Source organism: Mesoplodon bidens, assembly GCF_964165515.1.
Source record: "Mesoplodon bidens genome assembly, chromosome: 1".
NCBI lineage: Eukaryota > Metazoa > Chordata > Mammalia > Artiodactyla > Ziphiidae > Mesoplodon > Mesoplodon bidens.
In genome coordinates, this window is record NC_138176.1 from 73,653,546 (window position 1) to 73,669,165 (window position 15,620).

At 35.0% G+C, this 15,620-nt stretch overlaps 1 protein-coding gene across 4 annotated transcripts in view; it reads right to left on the reverse strand.

Annotated features, from left to right (window-relative positions):
- TBCK (TBC1 domain containing kinase) overlaps window positions 1-15,620 on the reverse strand; it is a 237,684-nt gene that overhangs the window by 216,344 nt on the left and 5,720 nt on the right. For all 4 annotated transcript variants that reach the window (XM_081226529.1, XM_081226526.1, XM_081226527.1 and 1 more), the window contains exons 2-3: window positions 10,836-11,057; window positions 3,335-3,407 (exon numbers count right to left, since the gene is read on the reverse strand). In XM_081226529.1, the coding sequence (XP_081082655.1) occupies window positions 3,335-3,407; window positions 10,836-11,028 (266 nt within the window). In that variant the 5' untranslated portion in view covers window positions 11,029-11,057. The remainder of the gene's footprint in view (window positions 1-3,334; window positions 3,408-10,835; window positions 11,058-15,620) is intronic.

Here is a 15,620-nt window from a genome sequence, read left to right on the forward strand (position 1 = left end):
CCTACTTTTTCCCATTTTTTTTTTATTACTTGTATGATCTCCAAGACTTCTGTGACAGCCAGACTCTAAGATGCTCCAATGCCCCCTGACTCCTGGGATTCACATTCTTGTGTCATCCTCTCCCACACTGAATAGACTTCATGGATGAACTCTGTAACCAATGAGCTACAGCAATGTGTGGCTCCTCAGGAGAGGTCATAAAAGGCATTGCTGCTTCCACCTTGCTTTCTCTCATCTCTTAGATTGCTCACTCACTCATTCTGAGAAGCCAACCACCATATTGTGAGAATAGCCAAAAGGTCTATGGAAAGGCCCTCAAGGTAGGGAGGAAATAAACCTCCTGTCAACAACTGGCACCAAATGAGTGAGCTAACTTAGAAACAGCTGACTGAATCCCCAGTCAAGCTTTCAGAAGACTACAGCCCCAGCTGATATACTGCAATGTCATGAGATCCTGAGCTAAAACCACCCAGCTAAATGTTCTTGAATTCCTGACCCAGGGAAATGGTATAAATTGATAAATGTTTATTATTGTTTTAAGCTGCTAAGTGTTGAGGTAATTTGTTAAGCAGCAATAACTAATTCATACTATTTCTTCTTACAGAAACAAAGAAATACAAACAAGTATGCCACTGGATGAAGCATCTTCATTAACAACATAACACTGTTGCTATATGAGAGACTCACAACTCAAGCCAAGTAAATAACTCAACAGGCGTTTAAAAAATGTTTGAGGTATAACTTACATAGGCAAAATGCACACTCTTAAGTGTACACGTCACTGAATTTTGACAAGTTTTGCAAGAACATACACCATGTAAGTAATACCCTAATCAAGATGTAAAAATTTCCATTCCCCAGATAGTTCAGTAAAGGCTATTTTGAATCAGTATTTGTATTGCCCTCTTCCCAACCAGAGTCAAGCACTATTTTTATATCTATCACCGTAGATGAGTTTTGATTGTTCTACAACTTCATATAAATGGAAGAATATGATTTTTGTGTCTGGCTTCTTTTGCTCAGCATAATATTTCTAAGGTTCATCATGTTGTTGTATCAGTAGTTTATTCCGTTTTATTGTTGATTAATATACCACAATCTGCTTGCCCATTTTCCCACTGACGGACACTTGAGTTCCTCCCAGTTTGGGGCTACTATGAATAATGTTTCTGGGAACATTCTTGTGCAAATATTTTGGTGGGCATGCATTTTGCCTTTCTCTTGATTAAATGCCAAAGCAGGGATGGGACTACAGGGAGGCAAATGATGTACCTCTTGGGTACAAATTTAAGGAGATCCTCTACCTAGGAGGAGGATTGCTGGATCAAAAAATAGATGTTTCTAAAACAACTTGCCTTTTATATTATAGCACTGAATTTTACACTTAGACTTGTCATGGGTTCTTCTGTCAAAAAAATCTACCATTTAAGTAATGGGGAATAGTAGGTTAATATACTAGTATAATATATTAGTATAAGAAAACATATGCTTATAAAGGCAATTGATTAATATATTATCACATGTAATTCATATTAAATAAAATATAAAGTTGACAATAACTTCCTCTAGAATGATCCCTAGTTCAAGTAAAACTCCTTGTTCTACACATATGGAAAATGATTAAGAGACCGGTCCAAGGCTGCCTAGCTAGTTAGTGGCTTTTTCATCATACATATTGCATTGTAAATCTTTATGCAAATTTAACCCAAACTCAGTTAAAATTCCTAAAGACATGACTACAATTGGTTTTCAATTTTAATGTCAACTAGCTTTCACAGAGAACTTTTTTTTTTTGCATCGGTGGCCTACAAATTAAAGTGTAAATTTAGGGGCTTCCCTGGTGGCGCAGTGATTGAGAGTCCCGCCTGCTGATGCAGGGGACATGGGTTCGTGCCCCGGTCCGGGAGGATCCCACATGCCGCGGAGCGGCTGGGCCCGTGGGCCATGGCCCCTGAGCCTGCGCTCCGCAGTGGGGGAGGCCACAGCAGTGAGAGGCCCGCGTACCGCTAAAAAAAAAAAAAAGTGTAAATTTAAACTGGTGGGCAAAGAGTAATATGTTCTTAAAAAAATACAATTAAAGATTTGTGTCATGCAAAAATTATACCTATAAAAACATATTTACTAAGTTAGGTTAAATATATAGAAAAGTCACTTTTATCACCATGGTAAGATTAGACTTTTCTAAAAAAGCAAGTGAGGCAACTGGATACTTGATATCTGCATCTTTCATTCCAGTGACCACTTAAAACCAAACCATTTAAAGTAGCAAGGAAAGTACTTTTATTCAATTTATTTGTTTTGCTGCTATTAAATTACTACCATTTAGTAAGATACACATTTCTCCTCCCTTGCAAAAGATTTATCTTCATCTATAATATAGCAATGATTAAAGAGTACTGACCAAGAATAAGAATATTTCTTTAATCTAGGATGGATAATTACAATCCTATAAAGGCTCATGGCAAATATTTTTCACTGGTTTAGTACAACTTAATTCATTAAAGAAACATTTTTCATAATATTAAGATAATTTCAGAAAATCTGTGAAGAAGCTCATTTAATAGTATATTTGTAAGAAAGTTTAGACCACTTTTCTTGCCAAAAATGCCTTAGAAAGTAAATTTCATGTGTCATTGAAATAACTGAATTTATACTTTTTTTTTTTTTTTTTTTCTGGTACGCGGGCCTCTCACTGTTGTGGCCTCTCCGGTGGCGGACCACAGGCTCCGGACACGCAGGCTCAGCGGCCATGGCTCACGGGCCCAGCCACTCAGCGGTATGTGGGACCCTCCTGGACCGGGGCATGAGCCCGTGTCCCCTGCATCGGCAGGCGGACTCTCAAACATGCGCCACCAGGGAAGCCCCTGAAATAACTGAATTTAAACTGTATGATTATATTCCACCCATGCCATGATTATTATTTCTCTCTATTCTTCAATCTAGCCTTCTACACAGTTCACTATGTCCTCTGTCCCTAAGAATACCAGTGCCCTGTGAGAAGTTACCATGTACTTCTCTCAGGAAATACTCTTAAAACTCAGCTAGAGAAATGCTTGGTACTAAAAAGATTTCAAATTTTCCTGTATATCCTCTTTAGTAATTTTTTGTCAAGTACTTTGCAGAATGCTTACCTCACAAAAGGTGAACACTGGAAAATGTCAATGTTGAATTTCTATGAGGCCTGTGAATTAAATTTCCTAAAGTGAAAATTTACACCTAGATTTTATCATTAAACAAGTAACAGAAGAAACTTAAATCCTGTAGTTTCTAGTTAAAATGCCTTTTGTTTGCCAATTTCTGCTTTTCATGTAATTGTCCTGATATTATACAGTACCTCACGGGTTTCCCTTCTCGAAGCAAGTCTTCTAGACTCTGTTCACAGTGTTCGGCCACCACCACCAGTCTCTCTGAGGAAAAAAACCCACCAACTCCACTTTATATTTGATTAACACAATGTTTCAATAACAAAATAATATACCCCACTAAAGTTATTAACATACAGTATAAATGATATTTTAAAAGAGCTTTTCAAAGTCTACATTAACTACATAAAAATCAAATATGTAGAATAACAGGATAAATGTGTAATAAAACAACATATTAAATAGCAATTTCTTTTCATCTTGTGTCTTTCTCTAGAATTTCTCCCATGTGCATCAGGAAAAACAGCTGGAAAAGTTTACCTTTGGCAAAAAGAAGCAATCCTTCTTCTGACACAGACTAGAAGAAAAAGCTTGGATGAAGATATAAAGAAATTTTGAAGTGAAGGGGAAATTGGGAGCTAGGGACAAATTGTCTTGACGGTCTGGTTCAAACAGTTTTGAAACTGAGTTCAGAAATTTGAGAAAAGTAGAAATGTTCTGAATCATGACTATGGAGAAAGAACAGAAAATCAACTTGGGGTTACTTTTAACATCATAGGTCTTGCTGAGATTAGTAATAATATAAAATTTTGGTGGGCACAATCTATATCATGATATAATTTTTATTTTCCAACAGATCAACTGTTTAAGAATAAGACAGCAGAGTTTTGAAGGTCTATACATTTTTAATGTAATCATCAGGTACCTAGTGACTAACACGTTGTCTGACACAGTAGCAGATCAACAAACTCTTTTCCTTTTTAGATGAAACAATGTAAGAGCAGTGAGAGAAAAGCACAACTGGGCTCACAAGTGGTTGGAGATTTGATAATGTTATTTCAGGAGAAAGAAATTGGGATAGTATGAATATCTCTGCAAAATGAGTTCTAAGATAAGGAAGAAGGTAAACACATAATACAGATAGCAAGCTAAGACAAGATAAAGAAGTAAAGGTGAAAAGGGACCAGAAAAAGTGATAACTGCAAGGAGGTTTGGTGAAAATGAAAAAGGGCAAAGGTAGAAAAATGTGAGCAGAAGATGGGAAGGACTGATTCAAGGTATGGTCTTGCCTGCTGGGAGGAGAGATGAAGGACAATGGTACACAGGCAATCATGTGAGGTGTGAGGGCAGGATATTGTATGGGTCACATCTTGGAAGCCCAAACTGAGGTGGTGGCATTATATAAATGATCTGAAACACAAAATTTTAAAACTATAAATGAAAACTATCACTTTCAGAAAAAAACTCCAAGTGATCTAAACAGGAACTTAAACAAAATTAAATTTGAAAGAACATTTAATGAGGAGGAAAAAAGGAAAAAAAATAGGAAAGAAAGTTGAGATAAAAGTTCTAGTTCTTCAATTCAATAAAGAAAAGAGCATGCAGAGTTGAATTCCAAGCAATTTAGCACAACTGTGAAGTTCTAGAAGGAAAAAGTAAATAATATTGTCAGAAAACCAAAATGGGAAGCAGCATTCCTTTGTTTTCCCTCTTACCACATTTTGTCAATTTTCCTTACACCTATCTGGCTACCTCTCCTCAGTCTCCTCTGTAGACTGGTACCTCTTCTACCCAAATTTAAATGCTTCTAGTGCCTCCACCTTTGATTCTGGGTCTTCAGACTGTGTTTTCTCCTTATTTACTTCCAAGGTTGAAAGACTCTTAAATTTTATCTCAAGCCCAGAACTCTCTTCTGAACTCCAGGCTTTTACAGCCAGTTTCTCACTTTAATATAAAAGTTACCTCAAACACAACAGGACTCAAACTGAATTTATATTTTGCTCCTTAAGCCTTTCCCTTTAGTACTGTTTCAGTAAATGGTACCACTATCCTGCCAGTTGCTCCAGCTACAAATTTAGGAGTAATCTCCCTTTCTCAAATCCAAAGGAAAAGCCCTGCTATTCCTATTTCCCAAATGTTTCCAGAATCTGTAAAGTTTGCTCCATCTGCCACAATCTGGGTCCAATCCAACATCCTCCCTCATTAGATTACTACAACAATCTCTTAACTAATCTTCTCATATTAATTCTTATTCCCCCTCCAACATATTTTCATACTAAAATCTAAGTGATAATATAATAATTAATCAATCTGAATACGTAACTCCCTGTCTAGCTTTATATTTTGTTATTTTGTCACTCACCAACTTCCAGTTACACTGGTCTCCCTTCCCCTTTCCTACCTTAAAATACTAGCACATGGATTCCCATTGCCTAAAATGATCTTCCTTGTTCCTTCTCCCAGTTAACTGCTATCATGAAACACAGTGGTTAAGAGCACAGACTATTCTGTCTGGGTTCAAATTTTAGGTTTAATACTCATTAGTTATGTGCCCTTGGGGGAGTTTGCTAACCTCTCTATGCCAAGGTTTCCTCTTCCGTAAAACAACAGTACCTACCTCATAGAGCTGTTGTGAGGTTGAAATGAGTTAATACATAATAAGAACCTGGCACATAAGAAGCCCTAAGAGTTAGCTATTATTATTATTCATTACTCAGTTAAATGTGATTTCCTCCAGGAACACTTTCCTGGTCCCCCAAATCAATTTGCTCCTCCTATCATATAATCTATTCCACAATGTACTTTTCTTTTGTAGCACTTATTTCAACTCCTAAAGATTTGTATACACTTTTATCTAATGCCTTTGTTCTCTACTAGATAATGTATTTCATGATGCAGGAAGGATATTGGTCTTGTTCAAAATGCATCCCCAGCGTCTAGAATTATACCTCAAACATATAAGCAACTAATTTAAAAATACTTGTTAAATGAGTTAACTTGAGCAAAGGCTCAATGTAGCCATTAGAAATGAATGAATCTCACATAATGACAGTCATTGTCTAAACAGAAGTGTGTCCTGCGTAGGAAAGTATATGCCTATGTTGTAAACTAGGCATAATACTACCACAATAGCACTGATTTTAATGTAAAACAAAACCATCAGAATATGTTAAAATGTGCATACCCCATTAATGAATAATTTTAAATTATATATTCATAAGTCTCCACATCTATGAAGGATTTTCAAAGTGTTTGGCATTAGATTAAAATTTGTCAGGCTTAAAATGATTTAGGAAAGAAAAATTATCAGGCTTCTTCAGGAAACTCCTTCAAAATATCATAAGCCAGAGTTTGCCAAAGCTTTAGGATATTACGGACCTTTAAAGTATTACTTTAAAGTTAGACAGCAGAACCATAATCCTTGGCAGAATATCAAAGATTCTCCCAGAGGTAATAGAGTGTATACCAAAACAATGTTTCCAGTATGAACCAGTTTTTTCAAAAAGTTGTTAGAGAGTCTTCATTCTGAAACTCAGGACCACTATTTGAAAATAACTTCTGTTTGTTATAAAATAATATAGTTTCACAGAATAAAATACGACAGAAATATTTGAGAATCATAATGTGCCAAATATAAGTCAGCAATGTAGTGGCATTATTTATAAAAAACAAATGTGACACCAAAATGAACTTTAAAGAGTAGAACATACAAGAACCGTGAAATAATCTTTCTTCTAATAGTTTATGAATGCCAACTGTAGTGTACATACAGTTTGAACTGTATGTTTTAAGTCAATGTTAAGAAATGGAAAAGAGTACAGTATTAAGCAAGACAGATAATAAAGCAGTTGAATAAAAAGAGGGACTAAAACAGATTGAAAGATTAAAAGAAACTTTTTTAACTTAAAGAGGTAAATTGTAAATGCGTTAAAACATGAAAGGTTATTAGAATATAGTTACTGCATCATTCTTTTGTTATTCACATTAAAAACTGAGACTAGCTCATTACCTTTTAAAGAGAATCTCTAAATAAATATTTATACAGTAAAACTGATAAAGAAAAATTCTGTGCTTAAAAAACAGTATTGTTACTAGGTTACTGTGATTGTCAGTTTTACGAGTCAACATGGCTAGGCTATAGTCTCCAGTTATTCAAACACTAATCTAGGTGTTACTGTGAAGGCATTTAATAAATGAAATCTACAATTAGTTTACTTTAAGTAAGGAAGAATATCCTAGATAATCTGGGTGATCCTGATTCAATCAGTTGTAAAGGCCTTAAGAGCAGAATCGACTCTTCTCTGGAGAAGAAACTCCACACTTGGACTGTGACTTCAGCTGTTGTCTAAAACTTTAGCTTGTCCTTAATGACCTGCCCTATGGATTTCAGATGAGTCTACACAACCCCAAAATCACATAAACCAATTCCAAGAAATTAATCTATATCTGTGTAGCTATCTAGCTATCTCCTACTGGTTTTGTTTCTTTGATGGAACTTTAAACTGATATAGACACTTAGGTTGAAATATATATGCAGCTAGAGATATAGAATACATTATTTTATAGGTTCTTAACAATTCTATTATTCTCTACATAAATTTCAAATCTATTAGTTAAAATAATTTTGTTCTTGATTTTCCCAGCAATAAACAAAAGATTTCTGGGTAACCAATACCAAATAAAATGGAATGTATTACCATTTATAATCCTTATTCTGCTTCTAAAACTGCTGAGATTTCAAGTTCAAAAGAAAAAGATTAAGTTTGTTAACTTAAGTATTTTCATGCTTTATTGGCTTTTTTCTTTTAAAGATATTTTACTCAACTTCTCTTTAATAAATCAAGTGCACAAATTCTAATGTACACTATGCTTGAGTTTAAGTACATTATTCTGCTGAGTTAGCAAGAAACTAACATCATCTTGAATCAGTTTTGAATGATCCATAGGAAACAGTGAGAGCCTGACTTCTGAACTAACCTAACATGTAAAAACATAATGTTAGTAAAACAGACCACATGTCACACATTACTCCAAGTAAAAAGGGAAAGGTGGGGAGGTGGGGGACTAACAATGACAAACTGTGAGATATCTGTATAGTAAGGACAGAATAAAGGGGGGAAAGGAACTAAAATCATAATTCTTTGAGGAGACAATTAAGTGGAGTCCAAACCAAAATCATGTGGTATTAAATCATTGAAAAATATGTGTTGTTCACTAAGGAGACTGTTGAGTAGGGCCTTTTCAAACTTTTCAAACTAAATTCAACTGAAATGACTGGGATGTTTTGGAACAAAAAGACCTTCACATCGACACTTATTCTAATTTATTTACACTTTATGATGCATACAACTTTTCAGGACAATGAACATTGCCAATAGTGAAAAAATAATCAAATTCCCTAACCTTTTGACAATCATTGATATTTTCATTCCAGGCAGCCAAACTTAAAATATATGAATTTTACACACATCCATGACCTGTGTGTCCCTAGAAGAAAGGGCTGCTGAGATCCAGGAGCAGGGAAAGCAGGGGAAACAGAGTAACCAGCAATATGTGGATGGGTCTAAAGAGACTACCTAGATGTTGAGCTGGGTTCTACATTAAGAGAGTCTAACAGTGTCTAAGGAGATTAGTTCCTATCTCACATTTATAACTAAAAAGACGGTTCCTGGGCATTTAGCAGTAGTGTTCCCCAAAGGGATTATGTCATAAGGTTTTTCCTAGTTCAGTGTTTACAGGGCCTCATTTAGATGGTGGGATGAAAAGAAGGAGCTCAAGAAGTATCTAGGACTACTGAGTCAATTATCCCATGAAAAGAAAGCCTAGGGAAAACTGGACAGAGGCAAGACTGCAGTCATATGAAGTGATGCTCCAAACAGGCTTCCAGACACAGTGGGAAGAAATAAAGGGCACTTCAGGATACAAGGATGAAGAAGTCCTAAGAACTGAGTAAAGTGGCAAGACTTTGGGAAAACAGGCATACTCCAAATGTGCAGATGTAAAACAGCAATACTAATTATGGTTACTCGCTACAGATGATAATGAGGATCCACTATATTGCTAAGTTTGGAGTGATTTTGGAACTAGGTCAACCCCACAAGCAGAAATTCTTTAGAATTTGTAATCGGATTGGTGGGGTGGTGTTTGAGGCATTCAGGGATGGACAATATCTATCAGGTATTCGATTATATAAAAAGCCCCAAATGAGTTCTATAATTTAGTTAACGTCATTGAAGCCATTTATCAAATAAAATTGTTAGCAAAAGGTTTTTTGTTTGCTTGTTTTTAAACAACAAACTTGCCAGAAGTTACTTAATTGCTCTGTGCCTCAATTTCCTTATCTGTTTCTACCTCATGGTAAGATTGTAAGCATTAAGTTAATTAAAATATGTAAAGCTTAGAATACTTAGAATACTACCTAATATATAATAAACACTCAATAAATATTAGCCATCAATAATATTTATTACAAAAAACATTTTCTACTCAGTCTAGAAAACTTTCAGAGCAACTATTTTTTAAGAGGCATAACCTTGAAAGTATCATTTAGCCTGTTTTTCAGCAAAACAATAAAGGAAATACAGTTTGCATTTTTTGAGCATCTTTATTAATATTAGGTTGAAACACCTGAAAATGCCATTTTTGCAGGAATAAATACAGGACAATATCAGCAAGTATATAGGGTTAACTTTCATAAATCATTTTGTTAGAAAAATTAAATATATTTCAGTGAGATGCATTTAAAATAATTCTAAAAATTGGAACCTCAGCATGTAATTAAGCTTTCAAAAATAATTTTAAAATAATTAAAATATTGCTAACATAATCAACTTCAAGGGGTGCTACAGATTGAACATTTGTGTCCCCCCCACCCAAATCCATAGGCTGACACCTAATCCTCAGTGTGATGGTGTTTGTGGGTGGGGCTTTGGGAGGTGATTAGGTCATGAGGGTGGAGCCCTCCTGAACAGGATCAGTGATCTTACAAAAGAGGCCTGAGAGAACTCCCTTCCCACTCCCACCATGTGAGGTTATAGTGAGAAGATGGCTGTCAGTGAAGAAGCGGGCCTCACCAGACGTGGAATCTGTTGGTGCCTTAATCTCCAGAACTGTGAGAAATAAACCTTTCTTGTTTATAAGCCACTCAGTTTATGGTGTCTTATTTTAGCAGCCAGAATGGACTAAGATACAGACTACAGAAGAAAAAAAGGCAGTAAACATCTTCCTGGTGAAACACTGACTTTTTAACCAATACAGTTCAACTTTTCCAAATGAAATCCTATATGAAAAGACTAATGCAGCTCCAAAGAGGTAAAAAAAAAGTGACTCTCTTTTCATTTGAAGAAACTGAACCCAAAGTATTACTTTCAATTATAAAATACACTCTAATAAACAATTCTAAAGTTTCTAACTTTAGAACTTTCATTTCCTTCTTAGAGAGGTGAAGAAATGCTTGAGGATAGGTGGCTTCCCTGAAAAAGAAAATTAAAAATCTTGATTCTCAGATCTGGGAAATATGAATCATTTAAATGTAGTAAGGAAAACTCAAATGCTGCAGTTTGGCTAGAGTGAAAGGTGAAGCCACTTGTACACACACATACTGATTACTTTATATGTTTACAATGTATATTATAACCTAACCAGGGTAACAGGGTAGAGAACACAAAATAGGAGACAACAACAGCAACTTACCATGCTTCCCCCGAGAAATATCCACATACTGGCACAGTCTGGGGTGGGTGATGGTCTTAAGGATTTGAAAGCGCCCTAAAATTTTGATGGAATTTGGTGTGAGAGGAAGCCCGTTGCTTCCACAAACATCATGTGGCAGAGCAGAGGCAAAGAAGGTAAAGGCACCCATTTCGGCATCCTTCAAGGGAAACATTTTCAGAGTCCTAGATCTTCCAAGATAACCTAGAAAAGGAGAGAAGTTTTTGATAGATCAATTAGACATTAAGCCAGTGTTTTCTGACCTTAAACATGATAATTAATATAACTTGGAGGAAAATGCCAATCTGTACACTTTACAGTTAAAAAAAAAGTTTAAAAATTTCAAGACAATATCAAAGAGGATTAACCACTCAATCATGAATTTATATTGCAGCTCTAAATCAAAATCAAAGATTTTCAATGGCATATAAAGAAAAGACAGAACATTCCCTCTACAAGGATGTCTGACAGTTCTAAGAGTTTAGAGGAAGTTTGTTATTGCATATTCATATCAGTAAGGCTCTTCTCTTTACCTAAAGCTTGAATAACCCACAGAGTTTCCTTTTTCAGAGTGAGGGGAGTCAGGAAAGAGGAAATAAGGATACCAATCAGAAACTTTAAATAATCAAGGACTCTATTAATGGTATAAAAATTAAACTAGATAACAGACAGCACTATAATGTTACTTAACTAATCAATTTTTGTTTCTGTGCTAGGTGCTTTACAAGTGATGTTTTAATCCCCTCAATGATCTTGACAGATGTTATTGCCTCTAGGTTACAAATAGATGTTCTATGTGTAGATCCTGAGGGGTCCTAGCAGCATAGATTCCAAAGCAAATGGTGTCCCAGAGTTTTATCATGGAGCAGCCTGAAGATTAAAAAACTTGCTCCAAAATCTGAATCACATTATGACAACCACAACAAAAAAGGTCCTCCAACAAAAAATATCTCTCTCACCCAGGTGTCTCATGAAAAAGACATTCCATTGGTCAAGCACTGCATTCTTCTCTTCTCAGCTTTTACAATAAAAAGCTGGAATTCTAAATCAAGTTAACAGACTGCTTTTCGTATGCCTGCCCAGAAACCTCATTAAAACATTAAATTAAAACCTCATTAAAACTGTTTTAAACTGTATAAACTCATAACAAGGAAGAGGACAGAAAAAGGCCTTGAGCTGATGAAAGACTTCAAGAAACTCCTGTAAAGCCTTTTGCATACAGAAGAGTATTGTCACAAGAAACAGAAAGAAGGAAGCTACAACCTATGATGCAGTCAAGAAGTTTTGCTCAGCCTCTTCAGTTCAGAGGCTTCAGATTCATAGAAGGCAGGAACAATGGTGAACAGCAGCAGTCAGAAGAAGGTTTGAAATGAGAAAGATAATTTGAAAGGCTGAAGAACAGAAGAATCAACTCTGCCACCAGCCCCCCAGTACTGGGCAGTTTTTTTTTTTTTTTTTGTGGTATGCGGGCCTCTCACTGTTGTGGCCTCTCCCGTTGCGGAGCACAGGCTCCAGACACGCAGGCTCAGCGGCCATGGCTCATGGGCCCAGCCGCTCCGCGGCACGTGGGATCTTCCCGGACCCGGGCACGAACCCGTGTCCCCTGCATTGGCAGGCGGACTCTCAACCACTGCGCCACCAGGGAAGTCCCTGGCCAGTTATTTATCCTCTAAGCAAAAGAAAAACAAAAAACAAAATGGTTCATCCCTAAACGAATAAAATAAACTGTGTGAAAATTACAATAAATAGTTGGTATGAGCACTGTGGACAAAAGCAAACTCCTCTTAATTCTGGAATTTGTAAGACCCCAGTTAATATCTGGCTGTCTACCAAGCTATCCTAAAACAGGGTATTCCAGTCAACAAGCCTATCCACATACAAAATGCTCCCAGACAGTCTTCCTTAACTCTTAAATGAGGAACTGTCCAGGAATCATCAGGTAGTTGAGGAAAGACTATAGCATAAAGGGCAAAAAATAAAATAAACCAGAAAAAAAAAATCTACCCTGGATGCAACCAAAATAATTTATGAAAAAAAACCCAAACCCAAACTAACTCTAATATATTTAGAAAGTTTGAGAAAATTTTGAGAAGATATTACACCAATTATACAAAAAAGGAGGTATGGAAAAACATATTTTATAAAAGAATGAAAAGGAATTGCCAACATATGTGAGAAGATAAACAACCTCATTAATATTCAAGAAATTGTTCATTAAAATCACATGAGAATTTATACCTGTGAGACAGTAAAAATTAAGAAATCTGATGATACATAATGTTAGATTATGGAGAAACAGAGTGTAAATTGGTACAAAGACTTTGGAAGACAGTTTGACACTATTTTGTTCCTGCAGAAACTCCTACACACATACACAAGCAGAAACCAAGAAAGATCAGGGTGGTATTGTTTCTATTATCTCTAAACTGGAAACAACTTAAATATCCACACACAGGTGAGTGGCTAAATAAACTGTGGCACATTCATCTGATGGAAGAACACACAGGATGGAAAACAAGCAAACTATAGCAACATTTAATAATATAGATGAATCCTAGAAATATTTTGAGCAGGGAAAAAAGTCACACAAAACTTATGCCAATATTCATAAAATTCAAAAACCACAAAAGCTAAATAATAAATAATTCAGGAATATTTACATATGAGGTAAGAATATATTCAAAAATTAAAGGAATTAAAAAAAAAACCTGAGGCTAGGGTTACCACTGTATGAAAAACAGTCATAAGATTAGGGAATAACCCATAAGAAGCTTCAAAAATTTTGAGTAATATTCTTAATTGGTGGGTTAAGGGTGTTCATATTATTATTATGCTCCATAATTCCCATATTCTTTATCTCTATCTATTTATATATATGTGCTATATACAATATGTTTCATAAAAATTGAAAAAAAATTAAATATTAAAATGAAAAACATTTTTAAATACAATGAATTGGTTTTCAACAAAGGCCAATGAATTCAATAGGAAAAGGATAGTCTTTTTAACGAATAGTGCTAAAACAAGACATCCACATGGGAAAAAATTAACCTCAACTCCTACTGCTACATCCACAAAAATCTGATATGGATTATAGACCTAAATGTAAAAGCTAAAACTGTAAGTCTTCTACAAAAAAAAAAAACAGAATATTTTTGCAACCTTAGGATAGGCAAAGATTTCTCAAGCAGGATTTTAAAAAGCCATAAAAAATTAACTTTATAAAGTGGGCTTCATCAAAATTAAAAACATTGCACATCAAAAGTCACATATGTGAAAATAAAAATCCAAGCCAAAGTTAAGAAAAATATTATTTATATCTATATATGACATTTTTATCAAATAGATGTATATGTATTATATGTATGTTTGTATATATGATAATAGACTTAGAATATATAAAGAATGCCTACAACTCAATAATAAAAAGAAAAAATAGGTAAAAGTCTGAAACACGTATTTTTCACAAAGAAGGAATACAAATAGACAATAAGCACATGAAAAAGTTGTCAATATAATTAATCAGCAGGGAAGTGCAAATTAAAAGCACAACAACATACCATTTCACACCTACCAGAATGGCTAAAATTGGAATGACTGGCAATACCAAGTGTTGAGAAAAATGTGGAACTGGAGCTGATACTCTGCTGCTGAGAGTAGTGTTAAAATGACACAAGAACTTTGAAAAACTGTTTGGAAAACTGTCCTAAAGTTAAAAATACCCCTTATGACTCAGAAATTCCACTCCTACTCGGTACTTACTCAAGAAAACTTAAAATATTTGTCCACAAAAAGACTTGTACAAGAATGTTCACAGAAGTTTTACTCATAACAGCTCCAAACTGGAAGCAATGTAAACATCATACAAGTGAACTGATAAACAAGTTGTAGCATATTCATCCAATGAAATGCTATTCAAAAGCAACAAAAAAGGAACAACCATGCCAAAATATGGATGTATCTCAAAAATATTATGTTGATGAAAGCAGTAGACACATAGGAGTGCATATCCTATGGCTCCATTTAAATGTAGTTCTAGAACTACAGTTCTAAACTATAGTGATAAAAAAGAGAATTGTAGTGCCTTGGCTGGGTGTGTGTGTGTGGGGGTCGGGACAGGATTGGAGAGGGAAACATAGGAACTTTCTGGAGTAGTCCAAATGTTTCACATCTTGATTAGGGTGGTGTTTGTCATGTTTGTTCACGTGGATCAAAACTCCTCAAACTGATCATTTAAAATCAGTGTACTCTAATATATGTAAATTTCATCTCATTTAAAAAAAGAAAATGAAACAAAATTAAGAGAATATGAGAAAATAATAATTTTTAAAATTAGTGCTTGGAACTTAAATATATGATTACCAAACTAGATAGAAGTGTTAGAAAATAAAATTGAGACAATTACTCAGAACATGAAGCAAATGGGCAAATAGATTAAAAAAAAAAGCATAACAGAAAAGATAACACACATAGTGAATCAACCCTAGAATTCAACAACCACCTTATAGGCATTTCAAAAAAGGGAACAGGGAAAAATAAAGGAGAATAAATTACGAAAGATGGGAGAAAATTCCCCACAACTGAAGGGAAATATGTACCTTCAAATTAAAAAGGCTTCTAATTTCAAGGAGAATAAATGAAAAAAGACCCAAATAGAGACATTTATCCTAGCTCCATCGAATGAGTTAACTGCAAGGAGAATAAACTCAGACCAAGACATGCCATGACAAATTTTCAAAGCATCAAGCATAACTAAAAATTTTAATC